We start from the raw sequence: 16,763 nt of genomic DNA, 5'->3' as shown, positions 1-16,763 counted from the left end.
CTGGGGGCAGAGTGGCTGGAAAGCTGCCTGGTGGAAAAGGACCTGGGGGTGCTGGTGACACCAGCTGAACATGAGCTGTGTGTGCCCAGGTGGCCAAGAGGGCCAATGCCATCCTGGCCTGTGTCAGCAATAGTGCAGCCAGCAGGGCCAGGGCAGGGATTGTCCCCCTGTACTCAGCACTGGTGAGGCCACACCTCAAATCCTGTGTTCAGTTCTGGTCCCTTCACTACAAGAAAGACACTGAAGGGCTGGAGCACGTCCAGAGAAGGGCAACAGAGCTGAGAAGGGTCTGGAGCACAAGTCTGATGAGGAGCAGCTGAGGGACCTGGGGTTGTTTAGCCTGGACAAAAGGAGGCTCAGGGGGAATCTTATTGCTCCCTACAACCACCTGAAAGGACGCTGTAGCCAGGTGGGGATTGGTCTCTTATCCCAAGTAACAACTCAGAGGTCAAGAGGCCTCAAATTGCTCCAGGGGAGATTTATATTAAATATTAGGAACAATTTCATTAATGAAAGGCTTGCCAAACATTAGAACACGTTGCTCTGGAAGTGGAGTCACTAACCCTTGAGTCACCTAACACACAGATGTGGCACTCAGGGTCATGGCTTGGTGGTGGGCCTGGGAGTGCTGGGTTGATGGACTTGATTGTAAGGGTCCTTTCCATGTTTCTAAGAAGGTGGGGAGAAGGAGAAAACTTGGCTAATCTTTTCATTGGCTCACCCTGGGTTTCTGGAATGGGCTGGATGATAAAGTGCTTAGAACAGGCGGGCCAGGACTCGATAATCCTGGCTATGTTGTTTATATTGTTGATAAGCCTAGATACTGAACTAACACAGAAAGTAACATTTCCTTGCAGGAACAACAAAAAAACCCAAAAAACCAAAAACCAAACCAAACCCAACCCAAACCAACCAACAAACAAACCCACCAAAAAACCCACAAAAAAAAAAAAAAAAAAAAAAAGGAAAGGGGAGGGGAGAGAGACAGCCTCTCAAACACCAATGTACCACCTGTTGAAGCCTTCTCAGCTATTCCTTTTTTTCCCCCCCTCACCTCTGCAATACCTTAGATGGCTACTACTGCTGCATTCAGTGCATGAATCTAATCCCAGGCAGACAAACCTTCACAAACCAACCGTGTAAAGTCCTCCCCCCATACCTGCCTCCAGAGACCAATGCTTGTGTTTGGCACAGGTTCCACTACAGTTTCAGCTAATTGGTTACACAGTTTTAAAAGCTTTTCTAACCAGTTAAATGATGGCAACTACTATGCCGTACATCTTGAGCCTGCTTCTCAAAGAATTTCTCCTACTTCACAACAGTGACTTTGAAAATAATCACCCTAAAGGAGTAAGGCCAAGAGGGAAGAGGCAAAACATGGCATCATCTTGGACAGGCATGCCCTTGCAAAGAGCTGCATCCATGGAGCAGTTGCTGCCAAAGGTGCAATTACCATCTGAAATGGTAACCCTGCCCCAGCACCTGCATGGATGTAGTTATACAGACTATAAAGCTGCTTTCTTCTGCATCATCCCTCCTCCCACGCAGGAAGTTGAGCAAGAGCATCCATATCAGAGCTATCATTCACTGGAAGGAATGAAAAGCAGCACACCTAATGAAGACAAGCCCACAGAATCTCCTAGATGGGACTCTCCTGTAAATCTAGACCCCCACTGGTGTGAGAAGCTTGTGTTTTACTTTTATATTCAACTAGTTTATAACTACACTAGTCCTTAACATTAAGTTCAAAACAATTGGACAGGTCAAACTGCCTGCAATGGTTGCACTTTTATCAAGGTATGAACTAAGATGCTTTTCAGTGAAACATAAAGCAAAGCTTGTTTACTTTCACTCCAAATGAAGTGTCCAAAAGAACAAGTCCCCTTTCTTCCTAGGACTTTTGGGCCAGGGAGTTGTAGAGTAAGAGTGGGAAGGAGGAAGGGGAGGAAAAGAGCTATTTTCTTCTTTTCCAAATTATGAAATCTGAAAAATGCTCTCTCCACTGCCCCTTTTAGGCTCATTATAAATGATCATTTCTTCAATGAAAATGAAATTGATATTTTCAGATCTCTTCTAACTTTGTTTTCTTCCAAATACTGAAAACCAAAAGCAACTACAATCAGCTCCAGCATCTAGGGCATTCACTTCCCCTGGTGCAGGACCTTGAGAGAAGCATCACATATAGAGAACTGCCTGCATTTCATTAACAGCTTATAAAACAGAAGGCATACAAACATTGTGGGGCAGTGTTGGAAGACACAACACTCAGAACAAAACCTGGCAAATGTAGAGCTCTACACTCCCCACAGCACTTCTGCTATCTAGATGAACACATTTTAAGATTTAGCGGTTTAACTAACTGGCAGCCTAACAGCTGATTAGAAATTAATGCTAACTGTATTAAAATGCCTGCATAAATTTTACCCCCCAAAATTGTATCAAACTCTCAGTTGCATAGGCAGCAAAAATCAACCAAAATCCCCTACTCTGCAATCTGGTGCATGGCAACCTGGGATAGAACTATGAAATGCCAAAGAATTTATGGCAGAATTCATTTCTCTGCAGCAAAACAGGAGTGTGCAATTGAACTTTCTTGGTGGGAATATCCCTCCCAAACTGCACTTCCTCCGTGTCAAATATAGCAAATTTTAAAAAAATATTGTCCTAAAAAGGAACTAAAAAACTATCCCCAAGAGCAACAATGAAATCAGCAAATTACACAGTACAAGAAATCAGTTGGTGTGATACACTTCTCTCCTTTTAGAAAGCAAAACTAATTACCCAATACTGAGGTAACTGCGGTTTATCTCCGAGCAAATGCTTGTGAGGCTTCCCAAATCAGCAATTAGCATCTGTCCCATTGTGCTTCTCTGTCTAATATCTTATGCAAATTATACAATTTATAGCTTTAGATTTAATGTGTGGTTGCCAAAGAACGCCCAAGGCAAGAGGAGCCTACTGATTCAGGAATGCATGGCTCAACTGCCTCACCCTTGTGAAGCAAGTGACAAACTCATTCCACAGATTTCTCCATCAAGGAGGAAATACTTGCTCCTGCTGCACCACATCCATATGAACAGGTGCGGCCGGCCCACTGCTCCTCTCTTGGCATCTCTAAAAAGCAGAATGAAGCCAACTTCAGCCCAGAAGTCAAATAGCCAGAGTAACAGGACTATGTCCAGGTGAAACATGCTGGTTTTTCTATGGGAGCACAGCCTATCATATCCAGGTCTGGCTGCACTGACCCATGAAAACTTTACCTCAGTGGAAGCCCAGGACTTCTCAGACTGCTTGACTCTTACGCCAGCACACATGAATATATGTGATATGGGTCTTGCTCTGTGCTGGCCCTGCACAGGACAGATTCTATTAACATTCAGCATGACCTCATTAAGATCCCTGGCTCAAACTGTCCGTTGTTGATGTTTTTAACTCTGAAGGACAATCAACATCAGGAAGTACTGGTCTGGGAAGGCTACTGGGTTACCTACCCCAGTCCTATTGCATTCGGAGAAGACAAAATGCACTCAACACCAACACTGGCAAATGTTCATCTATCCAGTCTGTTCCCAAGGCTCTAGTACAGGAGATTCATAACTACTGCATTAGTTTGCCCCAGCACTATGACAGTCTTGCTAGCAAAAATCTTACCCATACTTATCCCTTCTACCAGTGTTTAAACAGCACATTCCCAGGCTTCCCAAGTGCTGACTAATCCTCAGAAGGTTTCTCTGAGGGAGCAGGGAGGTTTGGCTGGCATTTTAGAGATCAAGAGAACAAGCAGGACTGTTGTCAAAGCTCTGAATTTCAACAATTAATAAGATATTAGAGTATTAGGAAGAAATTCTTTAATGTGAGGGTGATGAGGCACTGGAACAGGTTGCACGGAGAAGTGGTGGATATCCTATCCTTAAAAATGTTCAGGGTCAGGTTGGCCAGAGCTTTGAGAACCTGGTCTAGTGGAAGGTGCCCCTGCAGGCACCCCATGTTCTTGCCCATCCCATGGCAGAGGTGGTGGAACTAGGTGATCTTTAAGGTCCTTTCCAACCCAAACCATTCTATGATTCTATGACTAGAGATCCTTTAAATCTCAGAGACTATGCCTTGCCCACAATGCTGCATGTAGATTAACTGAATTACATGCAAACCAGAACTTAGCACAGGATGGGGCTCATACTCTGTGTCCCTGCTGCTTACCTGCATAGGTACACACCAGTGCCTAAGTAAGGGGATGCGATAGAATAAACCGTCAGTTTTAAGTGAAGAAATTGCTTCGGTGAAGCTCAGCTGTCCCACACAACCAAGATCTCAGTGGACCCTCAGACATTAAAAAAAAATAGAGATCAGAAAAGATAAAGCTCCTCCTGAACATTAACACATTAACATCTTCCATTGCCTTCATAGTATGTTTAGCGTCACTTGCCAAAAAAAAAAGACCTCCTTCAGAATATTCATTTGTCAGCAGATGGGTGGTGGGTACATGTCTGCAAGACTGACACTTTGCATCTCAGCAGGAAAGATTTCACTGCTGGCTGCTTGCTGGCACTCAATCAGAGACAGAGCAAACACCCACATGGCATCCTCAAGCTGATTAAGAAGGACCTGGGATATGAACACTCCTTCATGTAGGAAACCCAATGCCATATCTAAAGTTAACACTCTCAGTAACAGCTGAGTGCTCCCTTCCCTCCCTGCCCCAGCAGACACTACAGAAGCTGGCAGCTGCACTGCAGCAAGGAAAAAGCTGCAGTTATTCTTATCATGGAGTAGGCTTGCTAGGATGGGCAGGTGGGTGAGACTGTGAAACATTATCTGTTCAATCATTTTCATAATTACATAGGAGATAAAATTTGCAACTGGTCAGTCTTCCTCATGATTTCACCAGGGAGCAAGAGAGGAAATGAAACAAAATGTTTTAAAAATCAGAAAGTCCCAGTGTATAAAGTAACGCCCTGTCCCAGACAATGCACCAGCATGATCTGGAGGGTGACTTCCTTGATCCTCTAGCAGCTTATAATCTGATAGAAAAATTTCAAGAGTGTTAAGTACCGTTCCCTCCCTGTCATGCATTACAAGGGCCTGTTCCACAATGTCTCAGTTCTGTCCTCTCATGAACAGACTCCTTTGTCTCGCTCTACAGGGTCTTGATATAGTAGAAGAGATAGCCATCAAAGAAAAAAAGTCATAATCACATCATTCAGCCATATTTCTGAAAGAATAACAGTTTTAACACATCTGGCTCTATTTGAGTTCCCATTTAACGTGCTGAGTGCTCATAATGATTTATATTAAAATACCAAGACTTTATTCACAGGACAGTAAAAACACTGAAGCATTACTACTTGCATGAGATTTAAAAGTTATGGAGTAGACAAAGTGCTTTAAATCCTCACTGCACTTTTAGGCATTCTTGCTTCCCTGGAGATGAGAAATGAACACTGGAATTACCAAATCAAATGAGAACACAATTAAGCTGACACCGTGTCATCTCCAACTTTTCAACTTGGCAGTGGGTTCAAATCAAAGAAAAGGGAATATATTGTCCCCCAATATATACCAACTTACGGAATTCATAGTTCATCATGGAGTTTCTTTTTAACATCCACCAGTCAGTACTACACACCACCAACCACAACGGTTTGTAAACCTTTCAAATCTAGTTGTGAATGAGTCCTGCCTCTTTCAGCCCAGCTATGATCTTAGTTAATATTTTATGGCAACTGCACAACTATTCAATGGAATTCTAACTCTGACATAGTAGAAAAAAGGGGAACATTTTTCCATTTATTCATGTTCTGTTTGCTCAGGTTTTGTTCCACCTTTGCTACCTTGAGATTGGTTTTACTCTTCACTTGTGGCTGTCTCTTGGCATTGACCATGTTCCTTTTTTCAAGGATTCCTTTCACTTCTAATGCATATTTTTAAATTCAGGAAAGCAGAACTGAAAACAGTCTTTGGGAAAAATAAAGTTTTTTATTTACACAACTGTATGCTCAGCGTCTTCTATGCTATTTTTGGCCACCATCATCTTTTTGTTTGATTCTGTTGGCGTGATCTCTTTTGACTACTGAGGCTGAGGGGGCAGAAGTTTCCAGTAACCTACCACTGTGACACTGAGGTCTTTCCTGAGTAGTGAGTCAAGGCAGAAGTTAACAATGCATGTCCATATTATTTTTTAATAGGCTCAAGAGACTACTATAAAGTGGATCTATCATCATGCTGACTCTTCCTTTGGTAAACCTGTCTGATATTGCTGTCTCCCTTTGTCTGGAACAAACAAAACAATTTGGACTTATCTAAAAAATTTGGTATCCTGTGTTCATCTACCTTTTCCATCATTAATAATAAAAGTCCTGAAATGCCACTAGTAGGGGATGTTTGATTTACCACACTGAAAGGAGTTTATTTATCTTCTCCATGCCTTTGGTCTGTCAAGCACTTTCCGATGCTTCAGTTTACTTAAGATCTGCCCTCTGAGGGGTGATTCCTCTTTTTTGGAAGTTATTCCAATGTGCCGACTTGTTTTCAGCTGTCCAATTTCTAGCTGACAGTTTCCAAGAACTCTAATCGGCCAGAAGGCCTGGAGGCAACTACAGCAACATGGACAGTGCCATTTGAGGGATAAACAATTTCTATTATTCAGACAATCATCAGTTAGCCTGACTTCAGTACCTGGTGAGGTAATGGAACAGGTTATTTCAAGTGTCATCATGCAGCACTTACAGGATGGCCAGGGTCTCAGGCCCAGCCAGCACGGGTTTAGGAGCAGTAAGGTCATGTTTGACCTGCCTGGTCTCTTTTATGACCAGATGACCTGCATGGTGGATGCAGGAAAGGCTGTGGATGTTGTCTGTCTGGACTTCAGCAAGGCCTTTGACACTGTTTCCCACAGCACACTCCTGGAAAAGCTGGGAGCTCTGGGCTTGGACAGGAGCACTCTTTGCTGGGTTAGGAACTGGCTGGATGGCCCAGAGAGTGGTGGGGAATGGTGCTGCATCCAGCTGGGGCCAGTCACCAGTGGGGTCCTCAGGGGGCTGTGCTGGGACCAGCTCTGTTCAATATTTTCATTGATTACATGGATGAGGTATTGAGTCTTTCATTACTAAATTTGCAGACACTAAGCTGGGAGCATGTGTCCATCTGTTGGAAGGTAGGATGGCTCTGCAGAGAGACCTGGAATGGTTGGATGGATGATGGGCTGAGTCCAATAGGATGAAGTTTAGTATGTCCAAGTGCCAGTCCTGCATTTTGACCACAATAACTCCCTGCAATGTTATAGACTGGGGATGGTGTGGACCTGGGGATTCTGGTGACAGCAGCTGAACATGAGCCAGCTGTGTGCCCAGGTGGCCAGGAAGGCCAGTGGCATCCTGGCCTAGGTCAGGAATGGTGTGGCCAGCAGGAGCAGGGAGGTCATTCTTCCCCTGTACTCAGCACTGGTGAGGCCACACCTGGAGTGCTGTGTCCAGTTCTGGCCCCTCAGTTTAGGAAGGATGTTGAGACACTTGAGCGCGTCCAGAGGAGGCAACAAGGCTGGTGAGGGGCTTGGAGCACAAACCCTGTGAGGAAGGGCTGAGGGAGCTGGGGTTGTTAGCCTGGAGAAAAGGAGACTCAGAGGTGACCTTATCACTCTCTACAGCTCTCCTGAAAGGGGGTTGTAGACAGCTGAGGGTTGGTCTCTTTCTCCAGGCAGCAACTGACAGAATAAGAGGACACAGTCTTAAGCTGTGCCAAGGGATAAGCTGGATATTAGGAAAAAGTTTTTTATGGAAAGACTGATAAAGTACTGGAATGGTCTGCCCGGGGAGATGATGGGGTCACCATCCTTGGATCTGTTTAAAAAAAGGAGTGGATGTGGCACTCAGTGCCATGGCCTAGTTGAGGTATTAGGGCACGGGATGGACTCGATGATCTTGGAGGTCTCTTCCAACCTAGTGATTCTGTGTGATTCTCTGATTTTAACCCAATTTAACAAGCAGTGTTTCACTCTCAGTGTACAGAACTAAACAGATTGTATGTTTTCCTACAAATGGAAAGAGTTCTGAAACATGCTCCATGTACACCTTGCCCACCAACAGGATATGAAGGGATGTAACACATGGCTGTGATAGTACGTCATTTTCTTCTCAGCATAGCATCTTTCTGTTTTCATGGAGCAAAGCTGTCTCCTGCTGAATCAGTTTTGTTTCCTTTATGCAAATGCAGTGACTTGAACCACAATTACTGACAATCCAGAGGTGCCAACTGTCTCCATACAGTCTTATGAGCCAGATATGCATTGGGATCTCTATTTCCACCCCATAAGCTGCATTTATACATCAGAAAAACAAAATATCAGCACTTTCCAAGCACTACTGTAAAAAGGGTATCCCAAAAAGAGAGAAAAGCATTATGTTAGCAGTATAGTGTATCAAATGACAATGACAAGTAAATGACCTTGTGCAGGAAGACTATCAAGCAACTGACCATAGAGGTTTAGTTCCCCTCAGTCATAAACTATTCAAGAAAGTCATACCATTTCAAGTTCCTCTCATCAACCTTTACACTTTCAGCCCCATCCACTCTAATTTCTGAAAGCCATTTGGAAAATTCATGAGACAGACCCAATTACTGATGTCAAGAACATAAATGCACTCAAGCTTTCACGATTTTCTTTACTGATACACTCAGCAGGAACAGTTGCACAAAGCCAGCAGATAAGTGAAATGGGAGCCAATAGTGATTTTAGATGGAATGTTAGTGGCCCTAGTGGCAAAGGAAAGGATCCTCCCAGGCAGTGTTACCATCAGCTGATTCCATGCAACCCTGATAAAGCCTTAAGGTCCTGCTGGACTCTGCATGAGGAGAGATTAGAATCTAACCAGGCTTACCACATGTCGGCTAACACTTAGCTGAGAAAATGTAAGGGACGCTAGTTTTCTGGTCCACACCACAACAAACTGCTTCTTCAGCAGCAAAAGTGACATAAACACATTACACCAGAACTAGAGCAGTATTTTATCAGCCAAACCCTGGTTTCCAACTCAGACGAAAGGTCCTATTTTTCAAGACTTATTTCTTGGCCTTTGATCTTGTGACAATATGAGCAGAAACAACTGTGAAAAGCCACTTACTGCAAAAGTATTCCCAGTTAAGTTTTACATTGATACTTTGAGCAATTTATCTTTCAATGCTCTGTCACTACTTTTTCTAGCACCCAGATACTTGGTAAATTTGGATGTCAGCCAAGGAAATTTCTGCTCAAGAGGATGAGACTAACTTGAAACACAGCCATGATGGAATTTAAAACATCTAGTTTATTTAGTGAAGACTTCATCATGACAAGAAGAATCCCTGCTCCTCTTTTCCTAATTCTAGAGAGACAGTAATCCTCAAGAATTAATCCACCTTCTGTTCATAAAACCCAAATTGGAGATGTCTTAGAAATGCCCTACGACCACAGAGTGCAGTCATGGCTTATATCCTTACCCCATAAAATGCAGATTCAGTCAATCTTCAGATCCACCCAAGCCCCTAACACAAAATTCATAGAAGCTGTCACTTAAATAGATATAAACCTTTCCACTTTTTCAGCTTTATCAAGTAGAAAAATGCTTTGAAATCATGCATGTAGATGTAAAGCAAAAGTTTCCAACACTGGTATGTAATAAATGGATCCAGCCTTGTTTTTTTTTTTCAGATTCTGGTAAGCAAAAGAAAGTGAAAGTGGGGTACAGATTCCTCATTTCCAGTCAAAAAAACACATCAGAGTTAAAGAGTGCACCCAAAAATAACATCTGAACTTTACAGGCAGGCTTATTTTGAAAGCTCAGAGGCCATTAAGACTATTAGGATCCAAGATGAAGATTGTTTGTTGGTTCAAGGGGTTATGACTGGCAAACTGTGAGACAAAACAATAAAAATTCTCTGGGCTTTGTGCCTGTTGGCCTGCAGAGTCACTTGAACAGCCCCAAGCTGATGGATCTCAGGAGGCCAGTGGCAGCAGGCTGGCCGTCTGCCACTCCCAGCTGGAACAACAGGGACTGTGCCCATCATATCTACAGATGCCCCCAGCTCTCTCCTACCTATGCTGGGACAGAGATCACAGCTCAAAATAATGAAAACCTGAAGGGAGAGAAGATAGGCAGGAAAGGAATGGAGAGCTGTTCATATTTTCTGATAATGAAATGGCTGACTTTCAACAGTCTTACCTTGAAAAATCCTTTTTAAACTGCTTTAACAAGAGCAAGACATGGTCCAAGACAGAAGATTCCAGGTTCCTACTGGGGCTTCCCACTTTCTTTTCCTGCCACCTCTCTCAGGACAGGATTGGTCTTTCGGAAGCAGTTGTCTAGTTTAAATTTCAAAGCCAGGGCTTGTTATCATAACACCAACAGGCTGATGTCTCTTTGTTATCCTTCTCCTAAATGAATGAATGAGCTTTTATGAGAAAGATGTCAGGTGACACTTCCCTGGGGCAAATGCCCCAGTGTGCTTCCACTTTCACAGAGCAGGACTGAGAACTACCAAGTGTTGGCAGCTGGGTACAGAGGACTGCCATGTGAGTTGCTGTGAGTTGAGGCACTTTAGACAAACTGCTTACAGTCCCAGAGAATATCAATTCCATTCCAACTCCTTCCTTCCACAGAGGTGTACTAGTTTCCAGACAGAAATTAAAATCTAGTGAGTGAGCATACGTCACACATTTTAAGTGAGATAATAAAGACATCTATCTGCATGTGTTCTTGGTGGAAAGAGTGCATACAATCAACAAGGGAGGCTTCTGCACCCCGAAACTGGAGTGGTTATTTGCAGTAGCTGACATCAGTCCTCTAACTAAAGATACTTTACTGATATGTCCCTACACAAAGAAGTGAGCGCCAGGTGGGTGATTAAGAGGCTTTAAAGTGGAAAGAAAAATCTGGCTTCAATTTAATAGGAGCTTCAAATAAAAATAAGAGGTGTCTGAAGTTGACCTGTGTGACTATTCTTCTCTCCTCTCTGACCAAAACAGCTCTGAAAAGTAGGCCATGGAGAAAAGAGGCTACAGTTTCAAAAGGTGAATGCCTAAAGCTATGTATATACTGCTATTTTCATGCACTTTTAACTGGGTGGCCTGATTTTGAGAAGTTCTAAGTGTGCACTCCTCCAGCAATGTACACACTCCATAAACGTCCAAAACCCCCACCCCTGACTACTTGCTTTGGTGTTGAATTGTAGATGCAGTTTTCTACTCAACAACAGGTCCACACCTTCTGTTAGAACAATACCCACACAGTTTGCTTGGCACAGAGACTTGCTGTATCAGAGAAAGTGTTTGTATACCTGGAGAAGAGCTTCTGCTCGAAACAATGCAGCATCAAGAGAGACAGATGAGTGTCAGGAGAAGAAAGAAATGCACAGGGATCACATTCTATGTCCAAAATCATGCAGCAAGGCAGAATCAGCACCAAGCAGAAAACCTCAAGCCCCAAATCAAATGCCTTATCCATTTTATCATACTGAGCTTGCCTCCAAGTAACAAAAGATACGTGCAGCTGTGAGGAGTATTTCTAAGACAGACAGAATCTGATAAAAAGAATCCCAGGGAATAGAGAAGGATGCTGTGATCTGTTCTGTCTCCCACAATGAGAAAGAAGCACATACAGCAGTAATTGCATCTCATATAACAGTAAACAATCAAACATAAATGATTTTGATTACATGTCAGGATGAAAATATCAAAGCTAAAGGGGTGCATGCTGTTTAGAATGTCCTGAGGAAATAGCTCCCATACTTCAAAGACAACTGCTAGGAAGAGAGAAATTAAGGAGTTGCAGCTTGGCTCAAGCAGGAGTTCTCTTTTCTAGGAGAGAAAGACTACTGTCTGTACAAATTTTAGATTTGGAGCTAAATTTAAGAACAACACAATTTTAAAACAATGGAAGAAAAATCTAGGAGTAAGTGGATAAAGAAATGAACTTCAGAGTGTGCAAGTTCAAACATTATCAGAGAAACCAGTAAGTCACTTGAGACAGAAGAGGAAGCTGAGCAGCAGATGGGAACACTAACTAGATAGCACACTGAGTGAGCAGCATGTTTACTTCACTTTCCATTTAAGTTCCTTCAATTTGGATTATTACTTGTAAGATACATAGGGAATTTCAAAAGCTTTTCATCTTTAAACAAAAAATGCAATATGAAAAGCTTAGTTAGTGCCCAGTCACAGGAATCATACATTACCATCTTAAGCATAATTTTAAGTGTTGGATTTTGAATTTCAAACCTGAAGGATCACTTTTCAACACAGCATCAGAAAATTTCGTTATTTTCATAAGGTCAGAGCTTTAAAAAGGCTACACTGTTCCAGTCATACAATATCTCTTAAAAATGACTTTTTATTAAATAATGCTCCTAATCTTTCACCAAACATCACCAAAACTGATCAAGAGCACTTCTATATAAAAATTAATTTTTCAGAGATAAGTAAACAAAGCAATACAACTGCTGAGGGAACAACTGTGACACCAAAAAATCTGTTCAGTGATTCATTTCAACATAGACCTGCCAGCTATATAGGACACTAGCTAGGAATGCAACCTTTATTTTTCTAAATATTTTTTTAAAAATATCCAGAAGCACAGGTTACAGAATAACTAGCCCTTTTAGAGCTTGCTCTCAAAATAACAGAGACCAGGAAAAAAAGGAAGCCACAGCTCCAGACAGACTACTGATTCCAAAATAGAATCCATTAAAATCAATGTTAAAATATCTCTTAAAGCTATTCTTTTTTCCCAGAAGAGAGTCCTACTTGCTTCCAAGTGAGATATCACTGTCTATACTGAATAAAGCAACAATCCCCGCAAATCACCTCAGCCCTGCTAGTAGCATGCTGGCACACCAGGTTCAAGGTGAATCCTGGAGCAGCTTGCTCAGAGAGGTAATGCCGTCTCCATCTGTGGAGAAACACAAAAACCCAACAGGACACGGACCTGAGGAACCTGCTTTAGAGATTCTGCTTTGAGCAGGGAGCTGGCCAAGAGGCCTTTTCCCACTTCAGGGGTTGGGCAAGTCTGTGAGCCTTCTATTTCCACAAGGACTGAGTGGTTACTGTGTCAGACTAGGACACGGAAAGCCCTGGTTCAACCCTGTGCTTTCCCTCAGACCGCTGGTACAGCTCTGGCTTAGTTACCAGCCCTCCTCCACCTCAGTTTCTTTAGTGGCCACAGACTGACAGCAGAGACAAGGAGTGTCTCAGTAACCCCTTCTCAGGAGGCTGGATCAAAGTACTTATCACTCAGACACTTGACTCCATAAAGAGCAAGATACAGGACTTTCAGAAAGCTTAACAATGTCCACGTGCCCAGTCTAGACCCTTCAAATAGGGATTTCCCTTTTTCAGGAAGCATGGAGGATTCTCTGTCAAAAGGACTAGGACATCTGAAAAATAATTAGAGTTAAAATCCAACTATTTATAGATCATGGGGCCCTACTGCTGCAGAAGACAGCCACCTCAGCAGAGCATCTGGTCACCCTCTCTTTAACCTAACTGGCGCAAATCTTTAGTTATACAGTTGTTGTAAGGTCGACAGGGTTAAAATTAAGTGTCAACTGAGAATCATAAGTAAAGATTAATCATTTATAGTTACTTTAAAATATAATTAAAATAGAGGCAATAATCACTGAAATCCAAAACTGATCTGTAAATACAATCTGAATTTTTCTTTTGAAAGACTTCAAATAGCAAAAGGCTTCTCCTTACATATAAAGTCAATCTTCCTGAGTTACAACACTTCTTTGGAAGAGATAATCCCTTGCACTGAACTTAACCCATCACATTAATTTTGTATCCTGTGATAAAAAGAGCTCTCTAGTTACAGCTAAAGACTAGGATATTATTTTCTTAGTAGTTACTTCCATAATGAAATTCCAGAACAATAAAGACGTGGCTCCTAAGAGTTCATGCTATTCACAGATGGATTACATCTTGTTTGAGTTTTCTAAGTGCTAATGGCCTTGGGAAATAAGATGGTAGCTGCAACAGAGAAAACATAACTTAGCAGGTAAAAACAAGGAAGGGGAGAAAAACCCACAGCACTGTCTAGAGGGCTGTAACTTTTCTCTTACTGTAGATCATCACGTGCAGGCATACAGAGGCTGATCTACTTAGGCCAGAACAAGAAGTTAGACAATTATTCCTCTCTCCTGAGATTGCCCCTGCTAAATACAGAGTTGGTTCAAGGTTTTGGTCATGTTATTTCTGATTATGAGACAGAAATAAGATAAGACTGAGGAGAAAAGTTCTGGGGGGAGGGGGATAGAGGGTCAGGGGAAATATGGTCACCAAACACTGCAGCAGCCAGTGACAATAGCTAACACCATCCCTTACTTCATTCCTCAACTATTAACAACTTCAATTGTCAGTTTGACCTGAATATAAATTTCCTTTTTATTTTTCCTCCTTAAGCACTTCTTTTTCTCATCAGTTTGACCAAAGGAGGCTGAAATATGTGGAAGACAAACTGCTTGCAAAAACTGGATGCTCTCCCAAACATATTGTTCTCATAGGGATAACAACAATACTGATAGCAATTTAAGAAAATAAAGAACAAAACCAAACCCTATTGAATCTCTCTGCTGTTAGAGCAAAATCTCAACCACTCCCTCAGAGCACAGGTTTCCCTCAGCACCTTTCTCTCACTCACAAACAGCAACAGCCACTCCAAAACAAAATCCTTCTAAACTAATTGAGCATTTTCTCCTGAAGAGATTCCAAAAGACAAGAGGGAGTGCTGTGAATTGTTAGTCTCATTTCTACACAAAGACTGTACCAGTGGGGTCAGGCAGGTTATACACAAATAATATGTCCATAAATCCACAACTATAAAAATACAAATTTCTGAGCTTCCTACCTGCCTGTCAAGATAGTGATAACACAATCTCAGTGGTATTTCAAATATATCCCATTAGAACATAGTTCAGAAATGCAATTTCCCCCATTACAGTCATCTAACATTTGAAAGAGTTACTTCAAAGCTATTCTAGATTTAAATTCAAAAGCCAATAAATGTTCAAGAATATGACAGTAGCAAAAGTAGGAAGGGAATGAAAGACTAACTTAACTCAACAGTTGCAATGATTATAAATGAGAAGGTAAGAGAATTTTTCAGGTTGAAAAGGAGTGACTCCTTCCACAGAGTACAATTCAAATGACACCAATTAAGGACAATAGTTTATGCCAGGTAACAAGCCAGCACCAGATGTGCATTTATGTTCCTCCCAGCAATTAGCTTTTGCAATGGGCGTCCAGTACTTCTCAAAGACCTTAGCTCTATTTACACTTTAATTTCTTTTGGTCCTTTCCAAAAACAAATTTTCTTCTTCTCCCTCAATTTCAGGCCTCAGGATTCTTAGTACAAGCTGCTGCATTTGTACAGTCATTTCGATTTACCAGCACACAACAAGAAGACAATGTTTTCCAGAAGATTTCTTAGAGTGCTCAGTGTGGTAAATATGCTCCCCATTAAATCCACATCGTATTTTTAATCAGATAAAAACTTGCTTTGTGTATATGGAAAAAGAAGAGCACAGGATTCCAGAGGGCAATCCTGTGACACAGGAATGCTTCAGTGTTTGTGCTCCCATGGAGAAACACTGCAAGGGGCCCAAAACCAAACTTCACATTCAGCCTCCAGAAGGAAGCTGCATTCTTCTCTAGTCACAATAAAAGCCTCCAGGGAGCAGAGATATTGGCCTACCTTGCATGTATGCCTCTATCTGCCGAATTAACTCGTAAGACTTGGACCGATCCAGAAGTGTACGAATAGCCGGGAGAGGATCTAGGATAATGGTTTCTGGATGAGCATCAATGTACTCCTGCAAAACAATACATAGGAAAAAAATGGCATTAGGTTGGCTGAAGAGTGTAGAAAAATAATGAGAAAATAATGGGGAAGAGAATATATAATGTTAGAAGTCCAGCTTCTCTTCAAGGGGAGCCAAATGGACTTAGAAATTCCCCAGACAGTCAAAACACTGACACTTCAAACAAACACAAACATCACAGTTAACTGGTTTAGATACCACATTCCTCCTGTAGACTCTATCAGTAGCAAAACCTGCGCTGCAACCACATTAGCTCACATGGGAGCCAGCAAAGTGCTACAGTAAGAACTGTGAGCAGGGCTGAGAAAGGCCATTAGGAGAAGAAAGATGGCACACAGCTATCTTGGGGTCAGCCATGTATTCAATTACTGTATGTGAACATCACAACTATCTGAACTAGGCTCAGAAATGCATCTGGGTTCTTTTATGTTGTTTTTATTGCTGTCTTCCAGCTGGGCTGAAGACAGTGTTAAGGGCTGGACGATAAGGGCTGAAATTTCTTTTGGCAGAGCTGAAGAGATGGCTGCTTCACTGTGTCTTCATTGCTTTCTACTTCTCCATGTTCATATTCTCCTTTTCTGACTAAAAGAACAAAGTAAAGTTAATGACCTCATGGATCTTCATCTCGATAACTCAATTCCCCATTCACTGAGGTCATGACTGCACTACTACATCTTGGCCAGGAACACTGACACAGCTGCCAGGTAACAAAACTTTCTTCTGTTTCTGAGAACAGAAGCTGAGTTCCTTCATCAGCCCCAGCCCCAGCCTGGCTCTGTAAAGCCAGTGGGATACATGCATCCATCTTACTCTACTAAAAATCAGACAAATATATCCAAAGTTACTATCTCTGTTTCATCCAACTTCCCAAAGCCACCCTAATATTTCCACTTACTTCTTTAAATCACATGCAAAAGCTC

General features: G+C 42.1%; 1 protein-coding gene across 2 annotated transcripts in view; it reads right to left on the bottom strand.

Moving 5' to 3' along the window:
- Positions 1-16,763, bottom strand: part of ITPK1 (inositol-tetrakisphosphate 1-kinase) — a 142,738-nt gene that overhangs the window by 49,831 nt on the left and 76,144 nt on the right. For both annotated transcript variants that reach the window (XM_083863381.1, XM_083863382.1), the window contains exon 5: positions 15,717-15,834. In XM_083863381.1, coding sequence (XP_083719507.1) covers positions 15,717-15,834 — 118 coding nt within the window. The remainder of the gene's footprint in view (positions 1-15,716; positions 15,835-16,763) is intronic.

Source organism: Zosterops lateralis (assembly GCF_965231275.1).
Source record: "Zosterops lateralis genome assembly, chromosome: 6".
Taxonomy (NCBI): Eukaryota; Metazoa; Chordata; class Aves; order Passeriformes; family Zosteropidae; genus Zosterops; species Zosterops lateralis.
This window is presented reverse-complemented; position numbering and strand designations above follow the sequence as displayed.